At 40.8% G+C, this 26716-nt stretch overlaps 1 protein-coding gene across 1 annotated transcript; it reads right to left on the bottom strand.

Annotated features, from left to right (window-relative positions):
* Nucleotides 1-4366: 4366 nt before the first annotated feature.
* psmc1b (proteasome 26S subunit, ATPase 1b) lies at nt 4367-17092 on the bottom strand. The gene is made up of 11 exons (XM_012868906.3): nt 17024-17092; nt 16457-16510; nt 14807-14903; nt 14408-14532; nt 14142-14327; nt 13857-13985; nt 12567-12663; nt 10504-10693; nt 6638-6789; nt 5935-6089; nt 4367-4700 (listed from the first exon to the last, which is right to left on the bottom strand). Exons 1-11 carry the CDS (start codon nt 17024-17026, stop codon nt 4566-4568), a joined length of 1323 nt encoding a protein of 440 aa, XP_012724360.1. The 5' UTR covers nt 17027-17092; the 3' UTR covers nt 4367-4565.
* Nucleotides 17093-26716: the final 9624 nt, after the last annotated feature.

Genomic DNA, 26716 nt, shown 5'->3' with positions numbered 1-26716 from the left:
GGGTTGTCTCGTGTATCCCTCCGCCACGCTCGCACGTATCACTCACTTCCTTATTGCGATTCAGAGCCGTTTGCGGCAGCGCGCGCCTCCGGCAGCCAGCGCGCCAATCAGCGCGGCTCAAACGTCTGCAGTGCACAGAGGAGGAACGTCCTCCTGCTCCTTTTGACACGCGATCAATTATTGATGATATTATCCTGCTTGGACCGTGTTTTCCTGACGAGCACGGAGAAAGTAGAGCACTGGATAAAATATTTAAAATTAGTTTGAGTTGAGATTAGGGGTGAAACACAACGCATTTGGAGTTTACGCCCAGTAAATCTGATATAAATCAAGCTGAAACTTATGCAGTGTCTAGAGGCACAGGGAAAAAAAACATGCATAAGAAACTGTATCTACTGCATCTTATCACTGACAAGTTTTTTCACTGATCATATTGCATGTTTGAATTGTTTTAGTAAGTATTTATAGGGTAATTATAAGTAATAATTAAGGTGGAGCAGGGAAACCCTGTTCAGTTAATATAATCTGCATGGACTTTATTCATTTGTTTATATCTGGAATGTCATGAGTTTTGGGGATGCCTATTCAAATCCCCCCATTACACCTAAGATTAAAGCATGCATAATTAAATATCAATTCACAGATGGCATGTTTAATTAGGTTGCGTTGTTTCTGTATCGTTATTGAACTCCAAAAGGTTTTGACGGGAAATATGGGCTGTAAATCTAACTCGCTAACTTAAACTCCTGCAGCTCAATTGAATGATTCAAATTACGTACAAACACACATCCCGCGCTTCTGAGATAAATAAATCAGAAACTGCGATCTCCCATCGACCACTCAAACGTTTTTCATAGTTCTTCTAGAAGTTGCAATTTCTGGACAGCGGGCACTAGTTTCTAGCCACGGAAGGATACCGTGGATCTAGGAAGCGCGTTTGACACAGGAGAATTTGCGGCGCCCGTATGAGAGGGCCTTTCTGATTGGTCACTGCAGACCTGCAATATTAGACTTTATGTGCCGGACGCATCGATTGGCTACACGGGACCTGCATTGCACCAGGCAGTGGTACTTGATGGAAACCTAATAAATAAAAACAATCGAATTTTTAGGGGAATAACAAAACGTTTCCACTGCTTAATTCATACAGTTTAAACGGCATTCATTATTGTTTGTATTATTTATTTACTTTACTAATATATATATATATATATATATATATATATATATATATATATATATATATATATATATATATATATATATATATATATATATATATATATAAACAGGGAAAATGTTTCATAGGCTCGGTGTAAGGAGTGTATACATTCACAATTGGTTGGCGGAACAAAGTGAAACGAGCTATAAACCAGGGCAGGGCTGTTGATTCTAGCGATACACAAGAGCAGTTTTTTTTCTCTCCATCTATTATGTAGTCACATGGAAATAGCAATTCTTCAGTCTCCTAAATAATACGTTGCAACCAGGACTGGTAGAGTGACTATGCAGAAAAGGGCAAAGTGATGTCTGTACATATTCACGCTCAGCGCGATGGCCTGTTTGTGACTAAAGCGCCATCTAGCGGACAAACTGGGGATGTAAGGAAAGTTCACAGCGTCCGCAACAGAATGGGGCGCTTCGGTTTTTAATGACCCGTGAGAAGCGCTCCTAAATAAGAAACTAGGAACTAAACATTTCCGCTGCACCGTAGAGATTTCGCATTTCCAATATTTCTTTATTACCGTGGGATTTATGAAAAGATTTATTATACCCCGTGACATTTATTTGCTTGTTGTATTCGTTGCTGTTTCACATTTTATGTTAAGACCACAAAACTCTGTTTCACAAATACAAATCTGAAAAGTGTGCATATAAAAGAAAGGAAACATACCTCTCTCTCGTCCACCAGAGTCAAGTAAAGAACCACCTTTCTTTTGGAGTACGGTCACCCAAAGGAGGACATTGTGCCCGGTCATCGTTGAAAAATAGCTCAGGCTCACCCAGACTAGACGAACAGCGTCTGTGAACACCAGTTTTTTCCCAAATCCTGCCACTGATTCTCGTTTGGATCTGGGCCTGGACTTTTGACTGGACTCTTCTAATGCCCCAAAATGTTTAGATCGAGACCATTTAGCCGAAGAGAAGCGCCCCCAAAGCAATGCGCTGCCACCAACATCTGGTTTTGGTCTAATCTCCACAGAGCTCCTTGTTCTACATGTTTGCATTACACTGCACAAGGCTTGTGAGAAAGGTTTAAATGGGATTTAGTGTAGCGGTATTTGTCTTTTTCCACTATTCTAAAGGCCATATCGGCAGAATGGGAACTCATCCTTTTCTTGCCTGCTGAAATTGTTTCGTTTACCACTTTTTTTCCACCCCCTGCAGCACCGCAGGTTCAGAAGCATGGACCATTTTAACGATTTCCCTCGTCTGTCCATCACTTCCCGGTGCCATTTGTTTACCTACCTATTTTTGTCTCGATTAATCCCTGGTTTGATCACGTCATCGCTTCTCTTTCCTCTGTGTTTTAAAAGGGCCGAACTCAAACCCGTCTTCCTTGATGAGACTTTGCCCATGGCAGTCTGCTGGGGAATTTGGGAGGCAAATAACAGTCATTTTGTTTATTCTAACTAATTCAAATAAAGACAAATTTAAGAATTAATCTGAGAAGTACTCGCTTGCTTGCTTACAGCTGTGATTAGAGTAAAAAAAAAACAAAAAACAACTCAATCCAGAATTTGCCTTGAGCTGACAAGATAAACGCCTCGCTAGAAAGAAAACACGACTTCATAAAGCCCTTGCAGCTGCTGCAGTTTCATGGTTTTGTCCCCCCCCCTCTCTGTTGATGCGCTTTCTTTGTAGTGCACGACAGACTCATCAAGGCGGGGAGCATTTCCGATGAGGGGCCTGCAGTGCAGCAGCAGCTCCGTCCTCACGCTGGCCCAAAGCCGGCCCTGCGACCCGGCCCCGGCCCTGCGACCCGGCCCCGGCCCCTGCTGCATGGGGCCCGCTTTCTGCTGAGCGCTGCGTTCCACATGGTTCCACATCAGGGGGAATTAAATCAACGGCGCCGCTTTCCCGCATGTCACACTGCAGCCTGGCTGGATTTACTGAATCTACGCGCTCATCTGCTGACTTGCTTGTGTTGGCGCACAAAGATGGAAACAGGGGCCCGTTTGCGATAACCCATTTTTTCTGAGAAGCAGCCCCCCCGTAAACACCTGAAGAGAAGCGTTGGCGCTTCCACATAACGCAGCTCTCGACGGTAACCTTCAGATAAAACGCTGCAGTCGAGGGTGTTTAACGACGCGCGTCAGCGCAGTCATCAAATTTATGGCCGTTAAACGCAATATTCCAGAAATTGGAGGGCTGTCTTTCTGCTAAACCAAACTAGCTGCAGCTCTGCTTTGGATTCCTTGGATTCTAGCAAATATACAAAACTCTCATCACGAGAGAATCAAAAGAGCTAAAAGTAAGTGAAATTTTCTTGAAGTCATTGTAATTTTCCTTGATTAGAGCAGGTAAATGAGACTATTTGCCAATGGAATAAGATTTTTGCACTTAAATTAGGAACAATTCATCTCCATCGTCTTATTTCAGGGGAAGGATATCTAATTATCTTATTTTAGAGATGAATTGTTCCTATTTTAAGTGCAAAAATCTTATTCCATTGGCAAATAGTCCTATTTACCTGCTCAAATCAAGGAAAAATACACTAATTTCAAGAAATGTTTACTTATTTTTTTAGTTCTTTTTGCAGTGTGCACGTCCCCACTGTGAAACATGGAGGTGGCAGCATCATGCTGTGGGGATAAATTCCTTCAGCTGGGACAGAGAAGCTGGGCAGGGTTGCTGAGGAGGAGGATGGCGGTAAATACTTGGAAATATAAGGTGAGAACATGTTAGAGAGACTGGGTTGGAAGCTCAGCAACTAAAACATAGAGCTGGAACGAGACGTTTTAGATCAAACCATACTGCTGTGGTAGAACGGCCCAAAGACCAGATCTAAATGTAGCCAGGAGTCTACGGTAAGTTTTGAAAATGACCACCGATGCTCTTCATCCAGTCTGAGCTGTTTTTACTGCAAAGGAAAGTGGACCCACAGTGACTCGGGGGAGGCAGAACATGCAGAACACACGTCATTTTCTCTCCACATCACAATAAAACATCTGATTGTGTAGTGATGATGTGACGACATGTGGAGAAGTTCAAGGGAAGTGAATACTTTACTATGTTCTAAAAGCGAGCGGTGGTCCATATGCAGCACTCCAGGCAGGAAGCGAACGTCACCAGATGGAGGCGCGAGCCAACGCGCTCCTGCGAATAAAGCTGTTAAAAGTGATGACTAACACCCCGCGCCTGCTTCTGTTTATCACTTTTATTAACTGTTTTAACACAACGGTAACAGGGAAGTGGGATGGAGCAAAACATGACGTGCACAAACTCTATCCGAGCTCTCGCTGAGGAGACGATTCAGCTGCTGTCACTCTTCCGCACTCTGATAAATGGAAAAGGGGTGGGGTGGGAAAAACAAACAAAAAAAAAACAAAAAGGTTTGAGCGTTAAAGGTAAAGGCCCTCTGGTGTCCCTTCCTGCTTCTTGTACAGGACGTTCTCCTTGGACTTCTTGAAGTCCTCGTTGGTGACTTTCATGCGGCGCTCTCGCAGCGCCATGAGGCCGGCTTCGGTGCAGATGGCCTGGAGGAGAAAACAGGAGGTGTCAAAGTTGCCCGCTGCTTTTTTTTTTTCCCACAGGTAGAAAAGATGTACAGCACAATGTGGAAATGGAGTAATTCACTGTAAACCGGTGACGACACTTAGCTCCTTGTTCAACAAGGCGAACAGGCAACATGTGCAAAAACCACAAACTCTCACCTACTAAAATCTCTTATTTCAGTATTAACCTGTTTAGCAAGGCTGCATGAAGCACACACTTAAATCCAAGAAGCCTACCTTTTCTCCCATGCCCCCCCTCATAAAAAGCAGCAACAGACCTTAATCCTCACAGAAACGTTCCCAATGCTCCTAGCTCGGTTTTGTCTCATTTGAATAAATCTGTCCAATAACCAAACAAGCATGTCTGAGACAACAAGGTGGTTCAGCACTTCTCTACATCAAGAAATCTTCAGGCGTAATTCCTTCACATCCCACACGATGGCAGCAAAGCTAAAGCGCTGACCTGAAGCCCAGCGAATAAATGCGTTGGAACAGGACCTGATTAATGCCATAAATTATTTACAAATCCAGCGTTAGAATGTTCCATTGAACAACTTTGTGTTTTTCTGCCCCTCTCAGAGCAGCGTGGGCGATCTGTGAGCTGACGTAGTCAAACAGCGGCTGCAGCCACGGCGCCGGCTGCAAATACATTAGAAAAAGCGACGGGAAAAAGGTTCCAGTAAAAACAGAACCAAGTTGTAACGAATGAACGCTGACTTGTCGTTAACAATCAGTAAAATTGAAGCCGGGCCTTCTACAGGGCCCTGCACAAGTACGCACGCCCACTGGACTTTTTGTTTGGCATACGAGCCAAAAGGTTTAGTTTTAGTTGCACTTCTCCATCTAAGGGTGTTTGGAAAAGGAGGCAGAACACAAACATGTGACTTTTTTTTAATTTTTACTGGAAAAAACATCTCTGTATTGGTCTAATGCAAGTTCTCTGTAAAAAATGCATGCATATGAAGGACATTGATGACAGAAATAACAGTTACTTGCTTGTATAATGCAGTTTCTGTTGTATTTAACGAGGACATGTCCATCTAGGACATGTCTTGCACCGCTAGCTTGACGACTTTGTGACGGACTGTAGTGGGTCGGTCTAATCTGACGTCTACAGGACGGACCGTTCACAGGATGGTTGCTGCGTCCTGAGCGGCCGGCCTAGTCCACCGTGAAGACCCGTGTGCTCATTGCAAGTCTCTAAGAAGTTCCTCACCTTAATGTCTGCTCCTGATAAGTCGTCTTTAGCCATGATCAGGTCATCCAGGGTGACGTCGTCTGCCACCGTCATTCGGCTGGTGTGGATCTGGAAGATTCTTCTCTTGGTCTTCTCGTCCGGCAGAGGAAACTCGATCTTCCGGTCGATTCTCCCTGTGGTTGAACAAGGCAAACGTAACGGATTAGTTATATCTCTCTATTTGACGCGTTTACCAGCTTTGGTGCCACTGAGTCTTTTGGAACTACTTAACAAATAAACAAGATTGCAACAATGTTTTTATTTAAGAAAGCCTTTGAGAGGCCAGGTCTCCCAGCTCTGGCAGAATTTTTGCTCTTTGTTCAACAAAACGGTTTCTATCAAATTTTGCAGATTCCTTCTTGTCACTGATTGCATAAAAAGAAAGGAAATAATGCGTGGGCCCGTTAATAATGTCAGGTTAAAGTTATTTCTGCAACACGTGACGATCTTTGTTTAAGGAGCAGTGCCTAAAGGGAACAGCATTATAAATTCACATCCAAACGCAGGGAGAGAGGGAAAAAAGAAAGACATGACATTTCAATTTGCCCCTCCCTGCCATGACTCAGCAGAATGGAGCCATTTCCTAAGTGCCAGACAGATTTACAGTACTGCAGATATGGGAGTGCGGCGAGAATGTGAGCCAGACCCAGGCGGCACCGCAGCGGATCAGGTAGCGACTGACCGGGTCGGATGAGGGCCGGGTCCAGCGTTTCTATCCGGTTGGTGGCCATGATCACTTTCACGTCGCCCCGCGAGTCGAAGCCGTCCAGCTGGTTGAGCAACTCCAGCATGGTCCTCTGGATCTCCCTTTCGCCGCCTGAATTGGAGTCGTACCTGCACAACACAGACAGCAGACACGCTTTACAACACGAAGGGTCCGACGAGCCGCTCCGGTCAGAATAACCAGGCATCTGTGTCACAGTCATCATATTTGATCATTAACGAAAAGTAAAAAAGGTTCAAGTGTAAAAAAATATATATATTTTTATATATATATATATATATATATATATATATATATATATATATAGATATATATATATATATATATATATATATATATATATATATATATATATATATATATATATATATATATATATATATATTCAACCTTTTCACATGGTTTCTCAAACCAAAAATGCCCTTTTCTGACAAAAAGAGCCTCTGGTGCCACTCTTTAAAAAGGATGGACCTTCATACGTGAATGACAAAACCGCTACCCGTTATAAACAGAACATGTAGACTTTGAATCTTTCTGATAGGAATAGGTAGATGAATGTGTCTCTGTTTATTAACAACACAGACGAGGATGGAGCGAGCGATCTAGCCGGCCCCCAAAATGTTTAAGCTTCATTGAAGAGGATGACTTCTCCTTACTAAATAGCCCTCATTGTTCAAAAAACACTTTTAGCCCCAGGATTATGAAAAATATGTGAATCTTTGCCAGAGGGACGTTCATGGCCCGATGATGAGAGACAACGCTAGCGGAGTCAGCAGCCAGACCATCGGGGCAGCCCTGAGTGTTATTTGTCAGCATGGAGTTATCCAAGTGAGAAAATGTAATGTTTTAGTGTGGATTCAACTTTTTCTTCATCTCTCCTGTGAGTAGAAAAGATTTCTAAATGTTTACAGGTGTATTTATGACACTACTCCAGAGTAGTTAAGCCCTCAACAGTAAGACAGGTTCTAAATATATGTTTATAAGAGAGACTTTCAGCTGCTTCCATCCACCGTTGCCTTTTGGCACAACCACTAAAAAGATGCACTAATAAGTTTATTTTTTTTTACTGACACCTTAGGAAAAGGAAGTATTCATGCTTGGCTAAATCAGGATCATACTGGTCAGAACAGGAGCAGAAAGCTGCCAATGTTGCATCTTTTTTGGATTTCCATTTTCAACTGAATCCGCGTGTCACTAATGAATCTGGACGCGTCAAAGATCGCTTGAGCCAGTCGGAAGGATCTCAACAACTTCTTCTTCTAAATTGGTCACATCTCCTGATAAACTCAAAGCACGAGCTTAACTCTGAGCTGGAGAACAGAGCTGGACCAGCAATACGCCGTACGTGGAGATGCCCAGTGGGCCCACACACATTTTTGGACTGGTCCAGGCTGTCATAATGAAAATTAAATACATAAATTAAATTATTTTCTTTATCAACTACAATGCTATATGAGACAAAAACACAATCCATTGTTTTTTTGTCTTATAACCTCTTAACTCTCCCTCTGCACTCCCCTCAAGGTTGACGGAGGTTATCAGATTTAGCTTTTCTGGTGGAGTTTTACACATTTTGTTTATTCCTTCATTGAGAGTTTAGTAAATAGCTCTTATTCTATTTCCAGAAGAGACGGTATCAGATAAATCTAGCATATCTGACCTCACCTCGGCCTACCAAGGTCCATGCAGCTGTTTGTGTCAGCAAGTACAAGATATTAGATTATTTCACTGATTAGATTCCTTAACTAATCCCCGTCTGCATCTTTCTCTCACATTCTTACTGTTTTTTTTAAACATGGGCCATTTTCTGGTCCCAGTGCAGCCCTGCTGGAGACTCTGAGCTCACTAGGATCTTCTTGTGTACCATTGTGTTCTGTATTGACGCCTGAATTGTTCTGTAAGAAACAATATTCAACTTTTTTCAGATGCCTTCTGTTTGTGTTTCTTCTTTTAAATATCTCAATTAGGGCTGTACCAAAGAATTTATAAAATCGATAAAAATTGACAAGAGTCGAATTTCGTCATCAAGTCATTGCGTCACGTGATTAATGTATCACCCGCCATGTTGTATTTACCTCACCTGCAGGCGGTCGTCAATGCTAGCTGACTGGCTGCAGAGCAACGTAAGCGAAGCGGAGGCGGCATTTTCAAATTCTGCTTTTTAGTAAATTCTACTAATGATGACACAGAAAAAATGGCTCCAACTAAGTCCTGAAAAGATAGGAGCACATCGTGCTTCACAAAACCAAAAAATAAGTAGTGTGCAAAGATTTGACACAGCAGGAGAGCTCTGCAGTGATACAGGAAATTAATTAAACAACATGGAGTCAACATGGATGAAGGTGAAGAGAGCTAAACGTTCCCTGATGTGATTAAAATGTGTTCGGATAAAAAAAAAAAAAAAAAAAAAAGTGTTCTGAATGCACCGTTTATATGGGCTGAAAACCAAATAATCCCATCATGAAGTGCGTTTACTTGCACCAAGTTTTATTCAAAGGAGAAACTCTGACATTAGCAGAGTTGATAAATCTCCAAAAAACAACTTCAGAAGATTTCAATAAAACAACAACAAACGTGGAGGTGCGTTGGTTCTGACTGTTCTGAGCGCGCAGAATGGACCCGCAGCAGGTTCTGACATGGTCTAGAGAGCAGGAGGAAATTCTGATCATCCCAAATGTTCTGTGCTGCAGCGCTGCGGCCCCATCCTCCACATGCAGGCGCTGTAAGTTCATGAGTTAAATGTGTTTAGATGGACGCTGACCGGATTATGGATCAGAAACCTGCTCTCTCAATTGGAAAACAATTTAATTCTGATGGTGATAATTTGTTGATTAAGCTTTAAATTTTAATTTGGTGGAAAAGTCTGACTGACTTTTGACTCTCTGAAGAAAAAATTTGAAAAATTTATAGAACAAATATTTTTGGAAGAAAAATATGTAGAAGGATAAATGTAGCATGTAGTATTGACATAAAATGCAGCTTGTGGTGAAACAGGGCTGGTGGTTTATTTGATTGTCAGAAGTGGCGTTTTTGCTCTGGTTGCATTGTTATGCCCAATTATTTCCTCTAGGTGCATCAGCACCAGTTCAACCAAACCACATTTAGCTCCCCACTTTTACAGCTTCACTTTCGTTGTGTTAAATTGCTGTTAATATAGACAACTTTGACTATTAAGTGACTGATGAGATAAACTTCTTTATTTGAAGCAAAATTATTTATCACCTAATATTATTGTAACAGGACATCTAAGTAGCAACTTTTTTGTGAGCTTATTCACTCTGTCAGCCCAAATATTCAATTTTGGAAAATGGAAGAAGAAATAAACTTTTTTTTGTCGTCCGATTCATGGATCATAAAAATAATCGACCGATTAATCGATTATTAAAATAATCGTTAGTTGCAGCCCTAATCTCTATAGTTGAAATAAATCTAAACGTATTAAATTTAACTTATAATCTTAAAATACAAGCCCATACCCTATTAAAATAGGTTCCTCAGCATTGAAGACCAAACGAGAACTTTACACCATTATTTCAGAATGTTAACTCAATTATATTAGAAATGATCCATAAAAGCAGCCTGAATAGGACTCTAAAAGCTTTTCAGCAAACTTTGCATTGCACATAAATATATTTACAGCAAGAAATAAAATCCTACTGCAGTATAGCGCTTTGAATTGTAAAGCATTTGATACAAATACGTCTATTTAGAGACGGCACGTTATGACACCAATCCAGCACCTTGAACATCAGCGCTAAACCCAACACTGCAGGTGATTCATTATCGCCGCTCTCTGAGTCGGCGCTGAGCCGACCTCCGCGTACCTCTTGGTGCCGATGGCGTCGATCTCGTCGATGAAGACGATGGATGGAGCGTGCTCCTCCGCGACCCTGAAGAGCTCTCGCACAAGCTTGGGTCCGTCTCCGAGGTACTTCTGGATCAGCTCTGAACCCACCACGCGCAGGAATGTGGCAGACGTCTGGTTGGCCACCGCCTTAGCCAGCAGAGTCTTCCCTGGGATGTGCAGGACAGAGATTTTAAAACGAGGCCCACTCCACGCTCCAGATTATTGACTTCAAGGCATCTTATTGGGATTTAATGTGGAGACTTTTAAAGGCGGTGTAGGTTATAACCGAACATCTGACGCAGGACTGCTCAATCTGAAAAAGGGAAGCGTGTTACTCCTGCAGCACGGCAGTAACAGCATCATGTGGTGGGAGTGCTTTGCTTTGTTAGAATAATAAGAGCTGATGGTGGGATGGGTGCAGCTGTAAACTGCAGCAAAAAGTCGTTTTACAAAGTATTGACTTCAGAAGGCTGAACCCAAATCAGCCCCTGGTCGTTTGTTTATTTGGGGGGAAAAAACATGAATAATTATTCTTCCACTTTGCAATAAGCTTTGTAGGCCTATTACGTACAGAAGCCACTAAGATACATTGAAGTTTGTGATTATTACATGATTAAATCCTTTTGCAAGGAACTGTAAATGTACCAATGCTCAAAGATCAGCTCCAGAGGAAGCAGCTGTAATGTGTTATTATAACACAGCAAACAGTGTCTGCAATGACTTCTTTGAAGATTACAGACTTTGCAACACTGTTAGCTGTATTAAAAGATGCTATTAACATCTAGTCCAAAAATGTTTTCTTTCATTAAGAAACCCCATATAGGTATCAGAACCATTACATTTTGTTGCCGTTTCTTGTTGAGAATCTGCTGTGATCTGCAAACCTGCGGGGGCCCGATAACGCCGCCGCCTTTCATGTTGCAGAGCCCTTTAAGGCCCCGATGACGGGATTCGTTATTGATGCCAACACATTTGTCTGGATACGTTATGTGAGGAAATCAGAAAGCTTTAAGCGCCCGCGTCCTGCGTGTTTTAGAGGTGCTCCTGCTCCAACATTAACTGAATTAATCAACCACCGTTCCTGATACTGGTGGATTAAACCAGCGGAGCATATAAAACATGCTAACTAGCTAGGTTTACACTCCACGCATTGAGCGAGTGTGTGCGCGCCTGCCTGCTGCCGCGGTGCAGGCTTGTGCGCCTGAGTTGTTGCAGCTTGGCGCGGAGCACATGCCTAAGTTTGGTTCAAAGAGAGAATTCAAAGGAGCCCTCGCTGAGCAGGTTGGCCTGTGCTGACATCTAATGGCACAGAAGTGTCACGCAGTACCACTTTGTTAAATGCTATGTTGTTGCTGCTGATTGTGTAATTGAGAACAGCGTGCGCGTGTTATGGGCATACTTTCAGAGGCCAGGTTATTAGCCACGTTTGTGGGTACAAACAAGGATTTTGATCTCTGTTTCTATTCCTTGCAGCGTAAATCAAGTGTAAAACAACAACCTGCAGTATTTATAGCAATCAGCTGTTATTCAGTAAAGCAAAGAGGGTTTTTTTTAAACACAGAAAGGCCGTATTCCCCGTCTTTGTATGCAACGGGTCAACATAGAGTCTTCTTGTACGTCTCTCACCAACCCTTCTTCATTTTGGTAATTTTTGTTGCGTGAACTGATTGTCCAGCGGTTATGTTGAGTACTGCCCCCCTGTGTTTATGGTGAACACTGCACCCACGTCCGCCTCACTCGTAAACATCTACAGCGCTTCTATGGGCTCGTCCGCACAGACCTGCCTGCGCATAACTCAGCCTTAACACGTTCAAGCTGGCAGAAGTCTGGCTCTTCAAAACTGATTCACAAAACCCTTTTTCTGAGCTTGTTTTACGGGGATACCTTTACATCTGTTAAAATGTACAATGAATAAAATATCTGGAACGGTATTGAGATGCAGAATGGTGAAATAAGTGCCTCTTCAAACACCTCTTGCTGTGGGCTGTGGCTACAACAAAGAAGGCACACGTGTTAAAGTGACATTGTTTTGGAACCAACCTGTGCCGGGCGCTCCGTACAAGATGACACCTTTGGGAGGCTTAATGCCCATCTCCTCGTAGTATTCAGGATGAGTGAGCGGCAACTCCACAGACTCCTAACAGCACCAGACAAGAGCACAAGGTCAAGTTTGATTCATAGAGAACACCTCGTCCTCTTTTGTTGTGGCCTTGTCGCTGGCTGATAATCACGCTCATTCTTTTACAGTAAACCATGCGCTGCAGACCGTAGCTCACATACTGGCTTCCTTTCACTCTTCATCACATTAAATGAAGACAGTTATTAAGATTTAAATCTCAGACCAGGAGCTCAAATGTTGTCACAAGTCTTTAGAGCAACGCTCTACGTTGAGTCTGAAGTCTTAGTTTTTAGGAATTAAGGGAGCACCGTAGCTTCCTGGGAGGGAATTCAAGAGACCAGGACCATCATGACTTAAAGAATCAAGAGTCGATCCACAGCGAGTTCTAAGTATAACAAGAAGACCTTTACTTGCTAAGACCTGTTCAGAATATTTTCAGTCAGCATTACAGAAGCATAACAACGGGCCAGGTCACCTAATGCTTTAAAACAATTAAGTGGTGTTTTAAAATGACAAATAATTGTCAGTTTGACTCAATTCAGTGGTGATGCTTCATCTGATTCAGTGTTGCTAATTTCATCAAGCCAAGTGCCAGAAAGGACAATGCAGTCAGGTTCATGAAGTGCTATGCTATCATTAAACATGAAGGTTTAGCTGCTAAGGATCCAACACTAAGAAGTCTTAGATTTAGGTTCTTGATAACTTTTCAAATTAATGCCTTTTTTGCACCATTATCTTTGCACTATAAACATGGTTGAACATTCTTGGGCAAACGTTTTGAAAAACTGTTTCCTACACTGTTACATTCTTATCACCGCTGCACTCTATATTGTAATGTTATTTTATTTCAATTGCAATCTCATCACATTGTCGTAAGCTGCATGCAACGAAATATCGTTTTGTACGCACTCTGTGCATACAGATGACAATAAGGTTTGTCTAAGTCTAAGTGATAGGTACCCAGGCTCGTCAGCTGTAAAGGAAAGCGGTCCATAGTATTTAACATTGTGGGAAAGGTGAGTTTAAAGTCAGAACAGAAAACCTTAGGGTTAAATGCTAAAGTAGTAGTCATGTGAGATGCAGGTGACTATATCGGGTATCGTTGTGAACAGCAGTGAGTTTACCAAAAGGCTTAAACAGCAGATGTGGAGTTTATAAGAAAGCAAATAGGCGCATTTATGTTTTCCATTTCACTTTGTGCCATGCTGTACCTTAATCTCCTGGATCTGATTGTCCAGTCCGCCTATATCAGCGTAGGTTTCTTGGGGAGCTTTTTCCACTTTCATTACTGTAACTAAGGGGTCGGTGTCATCCATCAGTACCCCAATCACAGCGTGAACCTACAGTCATACACAAAGAAAGTCTAGTTTGACACAGAGCTAAAACATGGATACACTTCTGTAAAAAAGTCACGCAAAGGTGCACCAGAGGAAGAAACAAATACATTATTACTTATTTCTTTTTAATAGAAAGCTAAGGGTTTGACCACACAGCACCTTGTGGTTGAGCAGAACAGAGCAGCCTGGCTCCAGCAGATCTTTGTCCACGAAGGACAGGATGCTGACGTAATGCTCTGATCCCACCGAGGTGGAAACAATGGCGTGGTTGTCGTCTATGATTTCTTCCAGAGTGCCCACTGACATGGGGGTTCCTCGCAGGTCGTCCACCTTTGACCTTTCCTCCTGTTATAATAAAAAAGGAAACACAAACATTTACACACATATAATCACCCGCAGAGGTGAGTGTCCGAATAACGGCTAACCTCCTGTTTCTCTTCTAGGGGCTTCATCTGCTCCTGGTTCCTGATGAACTCCTCCTCCATCAGCAGGTAGTCTTTGATCCGTTCCTGCTTCAGCAGCTTCAAACGGCACTGAGTGTGAGGTGTGACTGAAACGCAGACAGGACCACTACATGTAAACTGCACGGAAAACGGATCAGTCAGATATTTACTTTAACTGTTCTCCAAATAATTAAGGGCTGCTACTCCCATTTACATGGTCGGATTTCATTGTCCTCATTGTCTCATTTGCAGAAATTGTTCCTTTCAAATACTGCGGACAGGTTGCCATTGTTTTTTTTGACAAAATGCAAAAAATGGACACAAAGGGTCACCAGATAAGGAGATGTTTCTCGACAGTGTGTTGCATTATCATTTCTTTACCAAGTGGAAGTTTGCTAGCAGCATCGGGCCCCTTTGTCTTCTTCTTCTTCTTTCCCACTCTGGTGGGAATGGGAGGTTCATACTTCTTCTTCTTATCCTTCAAGCACAAACAACAGATGATAAACATAAAACAGAACAGAGAAAATACTTGGAAATTGCTTAAAGTACTAAACTACTCAAGCAGCCACGTCTTAATTGAAACTTCACAAGCAGTTGAAACTCTTCATTAGATTTTATGCACCTTTTATTTTCTGCCTAGTAATTATTTTATTGCTGTTTCTTCAAAATAAAAATTGTGATATCTTTTCTATTATTTTATTTTGTATTTTTTCCACTGTAAGCCCCTTAAACCACTTTAGTTGTCTTAGTACAATGACAATCTATTGTATATTTTTCCTTTAATGTTGTATCGAAGCAGGTTGTGTGTTAAGAGGCAGCAAGCCTCACAACCTGCTTTACAGAACATGGTGTAACTGTGCTTGACAGGCAAGCAGACTGTTATAGAGCACATATACTGTACATACTTTTCTGAGGGCCTAAATCTATGCATGGAAAAAAAAACAAATATATAGGCTTTGGGTAATATAGTTTTTCCCCCTCATTTTTTGTGAAAATGAATTTGGGGTTTTCATTGGCTGTATGCCATAATCATAAAAAAATAACACAAGTAAACAGTTATAGTAAATTCCTATGCGCAGGGCTGGACGATATAGGAAAAAAAAAAAACATAAATAAAATAGAAATTATATTGATCCATATCGATAATTGTCAACAAATTCAAAACATATATTTGTGCACCCTAAGTGCTGTCCTGGCCAATTTATGCTGTTGCTTAGCAACCTATTCTTAGATACAGAACACACAAACACTGAATTCAAACTCAAACCTTTACTCGATCAACTTTTTACCAAAACTGCAAGTTTTTAAAAAAAAAAAATGAAAAAGAACGCTTGCTCTCTGAACTCCGTGAAGGGGGCGGAGCATTCCTTGGTCTGTGATTGTGATTGGTTGGGAGGATGTAATGGCTATTATCGTCTAGAACGCAAAAGGAAGGAAAACTGTTCCATTGAACGTTTTATTGAGCCTTTTTTCTATCATCGATGTACATCTATTGATTGACGTATATTGTTATTGAATTATCGTCCAGCCCTAGTTCTGCATATATGGAATCCTTACAGTACATGACTTTTATTGTTTTAATAGAGTTAAAAGGAACAACTTTTGAAAAGATTGCATTTTACTGAGATGCATTTGTAATTTTCTGCCAATTTGACAACCTTTGTTAGTGACAATTTTCTTTAAAATACTGGACAACAATAAAGACAGTTGACCAATCACACAAACGAATGCTCCAGGTTGTAACCATACTTCAAATTATTGGTCTTATCTAAATTACTTTTTTGGCACTTTTCAGTTACATCACTCATTCGGATATCGATTCACTTGAAATTTATGTCATCTCGTCTTATGTTTTATCCATGTAAAGACCATGTAGACTCTGAAACTTGTCTGAATATAACATCAAAATGTTCAAACTGGCAAATAATCTGAGATAAAAAACCCAGCAGTGTGTTAAACTGTTATGTTGACTTTGTTATATTCAGATGTAACCAACAGGAATGGCTCCTAAAGCCGATAGGAAACAGTCACCTTGTCATCCTTCTTGCCTCCTCCTGGACCGTGGCCTCCACTCTGACTCTGACCCTGGGAACATAAACAGGTTTTAATAATAATAAAGAGAAAAAGGCCAAGGTGAATCCTCACGATGGTCCATTTTCTCCCACAAACATTGTTTCCCGGTGCAAAAGGTAGCTCGTAGCTGTGACCTGCCCAGTCGGCAGGCGATACTTTAGCTCAATATTTGTAAAAAGCCGAATTATAATAATATTAGAGACACCCATAGAAAAGACCGTTAACTTAAACGGGTGAAAAAACCCCCAACTATGGACGTATTCCCGACATGAAAAACTTGGACAATGAAAGGAGAAGCAAGAGCTCTGGAAGCTAAGACGAAAGCTAACGTTGCTAGCTGGAGGCTAAAGGATCGTAAACTGCCTTTAACCCGTCTTGCTTCTTCGCAGATAAAACACACAGCCATAAATAGCTACCGCGCGGCGTGGAATGTGACGCTAAAAGACAAGCCATACTCGTAAAAATGAGTCCTAAAAAAAGAATTATATATTTATTAAGCGTAGCAAAAAGTGCTTGCTCACTTACCATCGTTGCTTGTCGCTTGAATGTGACGTCACGTCATACGGCAACAACATAGGGCACAAAAAAAGACACGCATCATCAGGGAACCATGTGACTGCCTGGAGTTCATAATGCCTCAGGTGGGACACCTGGCCGGCTGTGGTAAACCCATTGAGCCTGACACTTTCAGTCACAGGGTGTTGGGTTCGAGTCCCTCCTGAGGCTTTCACGTTTTCTCCTTTCTTTATTAGTTGTGACGATATTAGCTTAATGTGATAACAGCTATAACTAAACTAAAAAGTAACTATTCCAAACTCAGGCTTATTATTTCGCCTATATAGATGTTTCTTCTCTTCTTGGTATAAAAATGCTCAGTATAGTTAATACTTTTTTTGGGCTGCCACATGTTTACCACCACACAGGAGGCTTTGACATTTTAATCCAGTTCTAAATGAGTGCCATATTTCTATGCTTTATAGAATTGAACCGGTAATTTTACTTTTGCATTACTGATGTACTACACCAGCAGTTTAAGCCGGATAAATATAAATATCTTCATAGACAGTAAAGTGTAACCAAAGTTTTATGAAGCAACTTGGTAATTAAACCGGCTGTGATCTAACATTTAACTGGGCTGCATTTGTATTGTTTTAGGTCAGTGAGGACTACCAAAACAATTTCCCAATTTTTAAATCACCAGAATAATGTTAGGGAATCTTTGAGAGAATAATTTCATTATTTTCCTCAAGTTCAGAAGTTTACAAGCATTTTCTTAGCATATGTTGTAGAACTGCCTTTTACGCTGTAGGACTTAGGTCTCATGCATTGGATATCCTGTTTAGGTTTATAGGTTGTCTTGCTTGGGCACATATTTCCAGTTTAGCACAGAAAATTTTTCTCTAATGTACTGCCCACTTAAGATAACTAACTGAGCTATATTCTTTAGTCAAAACCAGGTCTTAGTCCAGCCATAATAAAGAACATTTCCGTGCTAGTTTTTAAAATGTGTGCTTGTGATTGGTGTCTTACCATTCAGTCCATATGCCCTGAATCTGTAGTACAGTGTTCTGAAGACAATAATAAAAAAAAAAGTTAAATATTCTTAAATACGAGTCACATTTTCTGTGACTCGTATTCTTAAGTAATGCCTACTAAGTCTTAGGCATATTTGTATCTATAATCTTTAAAGGTGCAATTTAAATGTTATTTATTTTCTTTCCCATACATGCCCTTACAATTGCCTGACGTGTAAAATTTGTTTTTCTCTATTTACCACAGTTGCAGGTATAGGCTGGATTAGTCAATTCATCAGGGAGTGATTCAGGGTGAATGTTCTGGACGTGCGAGTGGGTGTGATGCGCTGCGAGCTCTTGTTCACCTGGCTACTCGGTTGAGTCTCTGCTGTAATCGATGCATTAGCGAGAGATCATCAATATTTATAGCTTTCTTACCTTAGAAGACATTATGCTTCCAAACAAAAGACCCGTGCAGTCGCAGCAGAAGATGCTATTCCTCCTCTCCCATGTACGTGCACAATTTCCTCTTCTTCTTTATGTGAGGAGTTGTTAAGAACTCAATAAGAAGGTGTCATTTATGCTTCCAATTACAGCGGTTTGATAAGTGTTGAGACTCATTTCATTGTGATAACCCATGAGGCTCCTTGGTTTTCTGACAGTAGGCAATCAAAGTTACTGATAGTCAACGTTTTTCACAGTTTGGCCGATCCTGAGACTTATAGTCAGGAGCGACTTATATATCAATTGTAAATGGTAAATCATACTGACCAATATGAACAAAGTAGTAAACATTACCGTATATAGCCTCAAGAAGGCGCTTTAGGCTTGTTAAAACTATATACTGCTCCTGTACCACATAAAAATTCATTGAAACATTAACTTATACACAACAAAGACAAAACACGTTTGTATGTTGTTTCGTTGTTTCAGTCTGCATTAACGCAGCAGAGCGTTGCATGGTGCATTTCGAAGGCCCCAGACAGAGACAGAGCCCTGTTTCTGGGCTGTCCATGAAGCTAATAACAGCTAGCACTAGCTTACTGGTCTGTTGTCCGAGCATTTTACAACTTCACTGATGCAAGTGAGCTTTATGTACTAGTTTAGCACGTAACACCACTTTGCTCACGGTCTAATTTCAGCGTAATTTTGACATGTCAGTTTTTAGTCTTGGATTGTGTGAAATAAATTTCTAAATAAATGCAACTTATAGTCTGGTGTGACTTATAGTTCGGTGCGACTTATATATGTTTTTTTCTCTTTATGATGTATTTTTTGACTGATGCCACTTATAGTCTGAAAAATACGGTACTTTTTGTATCTATCAGAATCAAGCATTCTCATATATCAGCTCACAGATCAGCTTTGTGACAGGGATTTTTAGAACACATATCAAGATTGATATGTGTTTCAACTAGCACAGTTTAAATCAGTCTTATTCTGCTGGAGGTTTCATCTTCCTGTGAAAAGCGAGTTTTCCTCTCCACTGTCCCTTCATGCATGCTCAGTATGAGGGATTGCTGCAAAGCCATCGACTATGCAGACAACTGTCCACTGTGGCTCCACGCTTTTTAAGGAAGAGTGAATGCTGCTTGTCAAGACCCGATGCTGGGTTTCCTTGGGAAACTTTTTGACCAATCTATTTGGATGATTTGTGTGAACTTGACTTTATGAAGTGCCTTGACATGACGTGTTGTGAAAAAGAAATCATAGGCCTTCGATGAAGTCTGAATTCCAAGAGGAAAAGAGGCCAACCTAACTAAAAATCCAATATGGCTGCTGTGTTTGAAAATCTTGCAACAATGTTGTAATAAACACACTTATTACAGTTCTAGTAATGTGCACCTTATAAAATATTCCCTTATGTACCAGTGTACCAAATGAAGAATAAGTTGCTTCATGTTTACATTGGAAATAGTTGGAATTTTCTGACAAATGTTCCCCCAAAGGCAGCCCAGCTATCAGCAGTGGAAGTTGTATCATAGTTTATGTATGCAGTGTGCAAAGGCATAGTCACATGTCTCTTTTGAATCTTTATTTATTTATTTAGTGGTTTCTTTATTTGCCAGCTGTAGCAGGATGACATCATCAAGTTACATTTTGATTTTCAGTCTGCTTGTTAAGTTAATCAAATTTTTTTTAACAATGTTACTTATCTCTAATAGGGCAAATAGTAATTCTGTAGTCACAATCAGCCGTTCAATATTGCATTATGTGGCTACTCATTTAAACCTGATTATGACCCACCGTGCGTGGTAAATGACGTCAAGTACCTTCCATTTACATTAGATTGAGTAAGATGCAATAGTTATACACCTTAAACATTTTTCATGTGATACGACCACAAACGTTAGTGTTTTTATCGGGATTTTATACAAAATCCAAATAAAAACACTAGACCAATACAATTCAATAAGTACCTGGGCAGGGATGAAGGTTGTGTATCAGTTTAAAGCAAAGGTAAGGTTAGAAAATATCATGTAAACCTGCTCTGCAGGATCTCCTTCCATCACCTTCATAACATTCCCAAACCTTGCTCCACTCTCACCCTACCATGTATATACAGAAAAATCGATTGATGCCTTTGTCTCCTCCAGTCTGGACCATTTTAACGCCCTGCTCTTTGGGATCTTTATCAAGATTCTTCAGAGGCTCTAATATGCCCAACACTCTGCAGCTAGGACCCTGGGGTCCGTTCTTCGTACGTCGCTAACTCAGTTAGCAGGATTTCATTGTTGACGATTTGGCATGATCTTGGATCGTTTGGTTCTTCGAAAGACATTCTGCACTTGTTGTCATAGCAACAAGTGCGCCAGCTTGAGCCTGCTCCAGAGCAGGCTTATTTCATGTAAACAAGATTAGATCACGGCTGTATAAGCGGAGGAGATGGGAAGTCTGTGGTAGCCATGTTTGTCCATTTTTACGACAGCAACCTGTTGTGGAAGGTGCAAGAATAATTTGCAGAGCTTTTTCGAATTAATCGCGTATTGCGCAATAGACAGGATCCTTTAGAGCAGCGTGACAAAGTAGAGATTTTTCTTGGTGGCTGTTATAAACAGACACACACATCATTTAACAGTGGCTTTTAAAGAGGAAAAAGTGGTGTTGGAGCCATAAATCTAAAATTTTAAGTTATTTGTATGATGGTTTGCTTTTTATTTTTATCATATTCAGTGAGAAGATTTGTTCGGGCCATTTTATTGTGAAGTTTAGTTTACTTTGAAAGGCTTGCTTCCTGTCGAGCCGTATATTGTATTAGAAAAAACTATGGTTGGATTATCTGGACACGGAGCAATACAGTTTTACCGTGTAAACTGTGGATGACTTGGAAAAGGAAGATTTTCATTTTTTATGGATAAAGATTGTTTTTTTTTTTTGTTAAAATTCCCAGTTTGCACGTGTCCTTTACTTCCCGTGTCTAAGGAAAGACACTGAAATTTGGATCTCTTGATATAACAAGTATAATAATTAAAGGCTACCATTTTGTAGAATATTCTTGTATTTCACTTTTACTTGTCCCCATGTTCTAGTGGGTCCCGTGGAGGCTCTGACATAAAAGAACAAAGTAAATATGAGATTATTAAAATGCAAAAATGAATACTGTAGAAAGTGATAGAAACATCTACCATGGACAGTATTTACACATTAATTTGTCTGCTGCTTTTTGCCAGCCCTCTCTCCTGGCTTTAACAGATTTTTAGGTGTTTTAATGACTCAAATTCAGCATAACCTTCCATTAAAAGCTCTTGTTCTGCCTGTGAGAAAAACTGTGGGCGTTCTTTGGCCATGCTGAACAGCCAATAGCAGCGCTGCTGATCATTGTTTCTACTATCGATACATTTCCCCTTTTAAACAAACGCATGAACGCGCAGTTGTCTCAGATAACTCAATCCAGCCATACTAATCGTAAACAATAGGTGTGTTGGAAGAACCCAATTAGCCGGATCATGATTAGCCGGATGAAATCATCTTGGATGTCTCATTTGATCTTGGATGTTTTAAGCAACGTACGAAGAACGGACCCCTGATGAGAATGTGAAAATATGAACACACTGCAAACCATTCTTCGCTCCCTTCACCGACTTCCCATCTCCACCAACATCAAACTCAAAAATTCGCGCCTCAATCATCAATGTATGTATAAAAAAAATACCCTGACTTTTTTATCAAAGAACTATTCACCCCACAAGCCACAACACAATCCCTCGGCTCCGCTCACACTCTCAGACACCTAGAACCAGATTCAGCCACATGGAGGACAGATCTTTCTGTGCCGGTGCTCCTCGTCTGTGGAATGCCCCCCCCCCCCCAACACTATGCACAGACAACGCTGAAAAAGGTCTTATTTCTGCAATTTCTTTTAGTAAAACGTTTCATTCTTTTATAGTCGGGTACTATTTATAATTTCTATTTCCATTTTAATATTTGTTTTAAAATCCTGCAAGCACTTTGAGATTTTGATCCCAGAAAAAGTCCAATACATACAAATAAAAATGTGTTTATTATTATTATTATTATTGTTATTATTATTATTATTATTATTATTATTATTATTATTATTATTATTATTATTATTATAAACTATATCCCAAGCTTTGAAAATCTCACTAACCACTGTGCAAGCCATCATAATTAGCTTAAGACACAGCTTCAAACCTACCATGTCATGCGTGTCCACCTAAACTGATCGGCGAACCAGCCAAGATGTCATTTTGGAAGAGCTGCAGAGATTTACAGCTCGGGTGTGTGAGTCTGTCAACAGGATTGTTAGATGTGCCCTCCATAAATCTGACTTTTGTGTAAGAATGGCAAAGCTACAAGAACTACAAAAGCCACGAGCTACAAGAGGAAGCTTGTGGAGAACTGGAAGTCAGGTAGGGGACACAGCCAGCGTGTGGAAGAGGGGGCTCTGGTCAGATGAGATGAAATCGGAACATTTTGGCCTTTTTCGTGACACTCACTTAAACTAACACTTAACATTAGTCTGAAGATACAATCTCCATTGTGAAAACATGGTGGTGGCAGCATCATGCTGTGGGGGATGCTTGTCCTCAAGAGGGAATGTAAGATCGGTCGAACTAACAGGATGATAGATGGAGGTGAAGATGTGAGAAGGTTAAAGGAGCATGAAGCTTGTTTGAAAGCGCTGTGATCGATCAGATATTTCCAAGGTGTCTTTGTAGCCATCTGTGGGTCTTTTCTCAGATATACAGTTTCCATATACTCTGTCAAGATTTGACAAAACAATTCAAACTTAAATGTTTCAGCTTTTCGTGTGTGTGTTTAAGCCCTGCATAACGGATGCAGCCCTGGTATCAGTAACTCTCAGGGTTTTTGCCGTGTCTCAGAACGGACTCTTTGTGTGCCAGTGCGACTCTCTGCCAGTTTCACATGCACGCATGCATTTGTACACACAGGCACACAAACAGGAGCTCGCAGCACACAGGCACTGGTTCAAAGCTATTATTATCTGTGTAGGCACTGCTTTTCTTCCGACTCCCTGTTAGAATATTCGTGCGCGACTCTGTGTAAGACAGTTCGTCTCCATAGTGAAAAGTGGATCTTTCAGAATGCAAGTTATTTCAGGCGTCCGTGTCGCTGTGTTAATGATGCGACTCGCTGAAAGATTCATCAAATGTTTCTTTTATTCGCAGAGGGAGAAAGCATGGGACATGCATTGAAGTTTTACTTGGATAAAAACAGGGGGTTCAAAGGGATTTGTGTGGCCGGTGCAGTGCACTGTGCTTGATATCTTTGTTGTCTCCTCCCACCTCTGTTGACTCCGCAGGAAAGCGTGTAGCCCTTTTAACTTCACATCAAAACGGTGACCCTTGCTGGAAATGACTGCTGCTAAGAATACTGCAGCTGAAAGGCGTTTACAGCAGGGCAGGCTTCAGGACAGGGCTGTCCAAAGTACGGACTAGGGGTCATCTGCAGCCCTTGGAAGGATTTTACAAGCCCCCCACTCTTTACACACCCCTCAGTTTAGAGGCAGATGGGCACTTTTTAACATTTTTATGGTGAACTGCTCATGGAAATTTTAAATCATTTGGAAATCCAATTTGTTAGGCACAATGTAAAGTTTTTGTCTCTTACTGCAAAGTTTTTTTTTATTTGAAAGAACAACTTACCCATTCCATTCTTGTTGATAGAACAGACTAAAAAACTTTGAGCAATAACATATAAACACCCCCGTTCCAATAGAAGAAAAAGAAATGAAACCGCATGCTTTTGTTTTGAAGAGAACACCTTTTTATATTTCAGATCAATAATTTACAGCTTTCCATTTTACTCCATTGTTGCATTCAAAATGTGTTTAATTTTATTGCAGAGCAGGTAAAAAAAAATCTATTAAAATGTGTGTGCTTTTAATTTGGTAGGAAAACAACTGTAGCAAGGAGGGACCTCAAGAATTGACAAATATGGCCTCGGTTTGGACACCACTAGGATACCGGAGAGGATCGGAACTGTTTTTTCTGTATGAGTGCACTAAAAGCCTGTGCTCCCACCAGCGCAGAGCTTGTTCAGCGTTGGCAGCAGGTGAGGGTTAATTCTTGTGTATGCACTTTTAGACAGTGATTGTTGTGCTAACAAGGGACAAAAAGAGACCCCTTCTTTCCAAGGAAAGCCTTAAGAACAGACTCAAATTCAAGTATGTGCTTTCCAGTACATACTTGTACAGGAAAGCACATACTTGAGGCTAACTTGTCACTTGGAGAAGAAAAGAGGACTCCATTAGTCATCTGTCTTTCCAACCCAGAATTATGCTGATACAATCCATCTGTGGACTGCGTCTCACCCAAGGAAGTGGGCTTTTCTTACTATCCGGCCAATCATTGCTAAACACGGACCCTTTCTTTGCATGCATGCAATTTACGTGCTGGAAAACTTTTTTTTATTATTATTATCAATGAATATACCATGTAAACATGTAGAGACAATTTGTGAAAATTTCTAAAGCTACAAAATAAGTTCATGCCACATGCAGCCAGAACATTTCCCCGTGGCTGTGCACAGCTAACCTTGTAGCATCCGTCTGTTTGTCGTCTTTCGTCACACTGACCACAGTGCATGTGTGCAGTTGAATGCAAAGCAAAGCGCAGAAACCACAGTGATTATTTATTATAAACTCAACTGCATTTTATGGCCCATAGTTATCATGTTTGGATTTTTGCACCCAGTATTTTCCTAAAACATTTTAATACACAATATTCCAATTCTGTTGGTACTGCTGACACTAAAATTTGAAGCTGTACGGCTGACGCTTAATGCATGCAGCATGAGTGCTCAGCTCTGGTCAGAGGTTTTCATGCTGTCCTCATGGATATACTGTAGATGCATACTAATTTGGGATCATTAACGATGGATTCAGCCCTTCATGGAGTGATTCAATTTTAATAACTTAAAAACCAGAACAGGTTGCCCAAGTTTGAGCTTACTGTAATTTCTTCTTCTAATCAAAACTTGGGTAAAATCCTAAACACAGGCTAAAACATAGACATGTAACACACATTTGTTTTGTGTCCCTAAATGAGTTGAATTACAGCCACACAACTTTTGGAGCCACCAACAAGCTATTTTTGGTAGTCTTTGAGTCCACAATAAATGCAAAGTTGTGCACCTAGCTCTTGTTTTTAACAATCATTAAAGCTGTATCTTGTACCAACAATCTACCCCAAAGAAGGGAAAAAAATCAGACCTTTAGAGAGAAAGACACTATGTTAAAGCTTTAATCACCTAATGACACTCTGAGCATCCAATCTCAGCACATACCAATGTCTATATTGAGAATCGCTTCGATAGGTTTAAGGCCAATATAAGAACAAAACCATTTTGGCTCTTTTCGAAATGATTTTTTTAAAAAAGAAGCGCTCTGGAAATTAGAAGCACTTCAGTACAAGGCTCAGCTGGCAAAGTGAGACCCACTCGGTAGTTTCAGCGTGCATATCCAAGAAGGAAGACACCTACGATCCCTCTGAAGCCCGACACTGTCAACAACTCATTTCCATTTTTGCTCTCAGCGACTCCACTGACACGTTATTAACAATCTCATCATTAGGTCTTCTGTGGGTTTCTGCACGTACTGTGAATCCACTGAAAAAAAAAGACCAACACCCCCCCCCCCCCCCCCCCAAAAAGAAAAATAGGCCACAACAAAGCATCGGATAATAAGCTCTGTTCGGTTCACTCAATTTATGCCAGTATCAACCACCTGCAAATCAGCACCACCGGAGAAAATGAAAATGCCCTCTGGTTTGCATTTGCACGCCGATAATGTGCTTTCCTCCCAAAGTAAGCATCATTCTGGATGCAGGATTGTATTTTAGGGCTGTAATGAGCACAATGTGCAGGTTCTCACGTCATACAAACCTGAAGGGCTTGGACAGACGGCGATGCAAGGTAAGATAAGGGAGCTTTCGCACCTCAGATGGCTATTATTACTTACACTGACAGTTCCAGCTATAGAGGGGAAACCAAAGAATCATTTCACAAATGCTTGCCATTTATATTAAACTGGAAAAAAAAACGTTGGTCAGAGAAGACGCACCCAATTATCTGATAGATTGGGTTAGGGTTAATAGGTTTAATAATTTAACAATCAATAGGTTTAATAACAAAGGAGATCTAGCTGCCTTTTGTTCAAGCACTTGAGGTGAGATTTTGTCATTTCTGTGTGATGAGGATAAATTAAAAAAACAGAAAC

The sequence above is a fragment of the Fundulus heteroclitus genome, chromosome 15, assembly GCF_011125445.2.
Source record: "Fundulus heteroclitus isolate FHET01 chromosome 15, MU-UCD_Fhet_4.1, whole genome shotgun sequence".
In the NCBI taxonomy this organism is placed as follows: Eukaryota; Metazoa; Chordata; class Actinopteri; order Cyprinodontiformes; family Fundulidae; genus Fundulus; species Fundulus heteroclitus.
The sequence above is the reverse complement of the archived record's forward strand: the minus strand, read 5'-3'. Positions and strand labels throughout refer to the sequence as shown.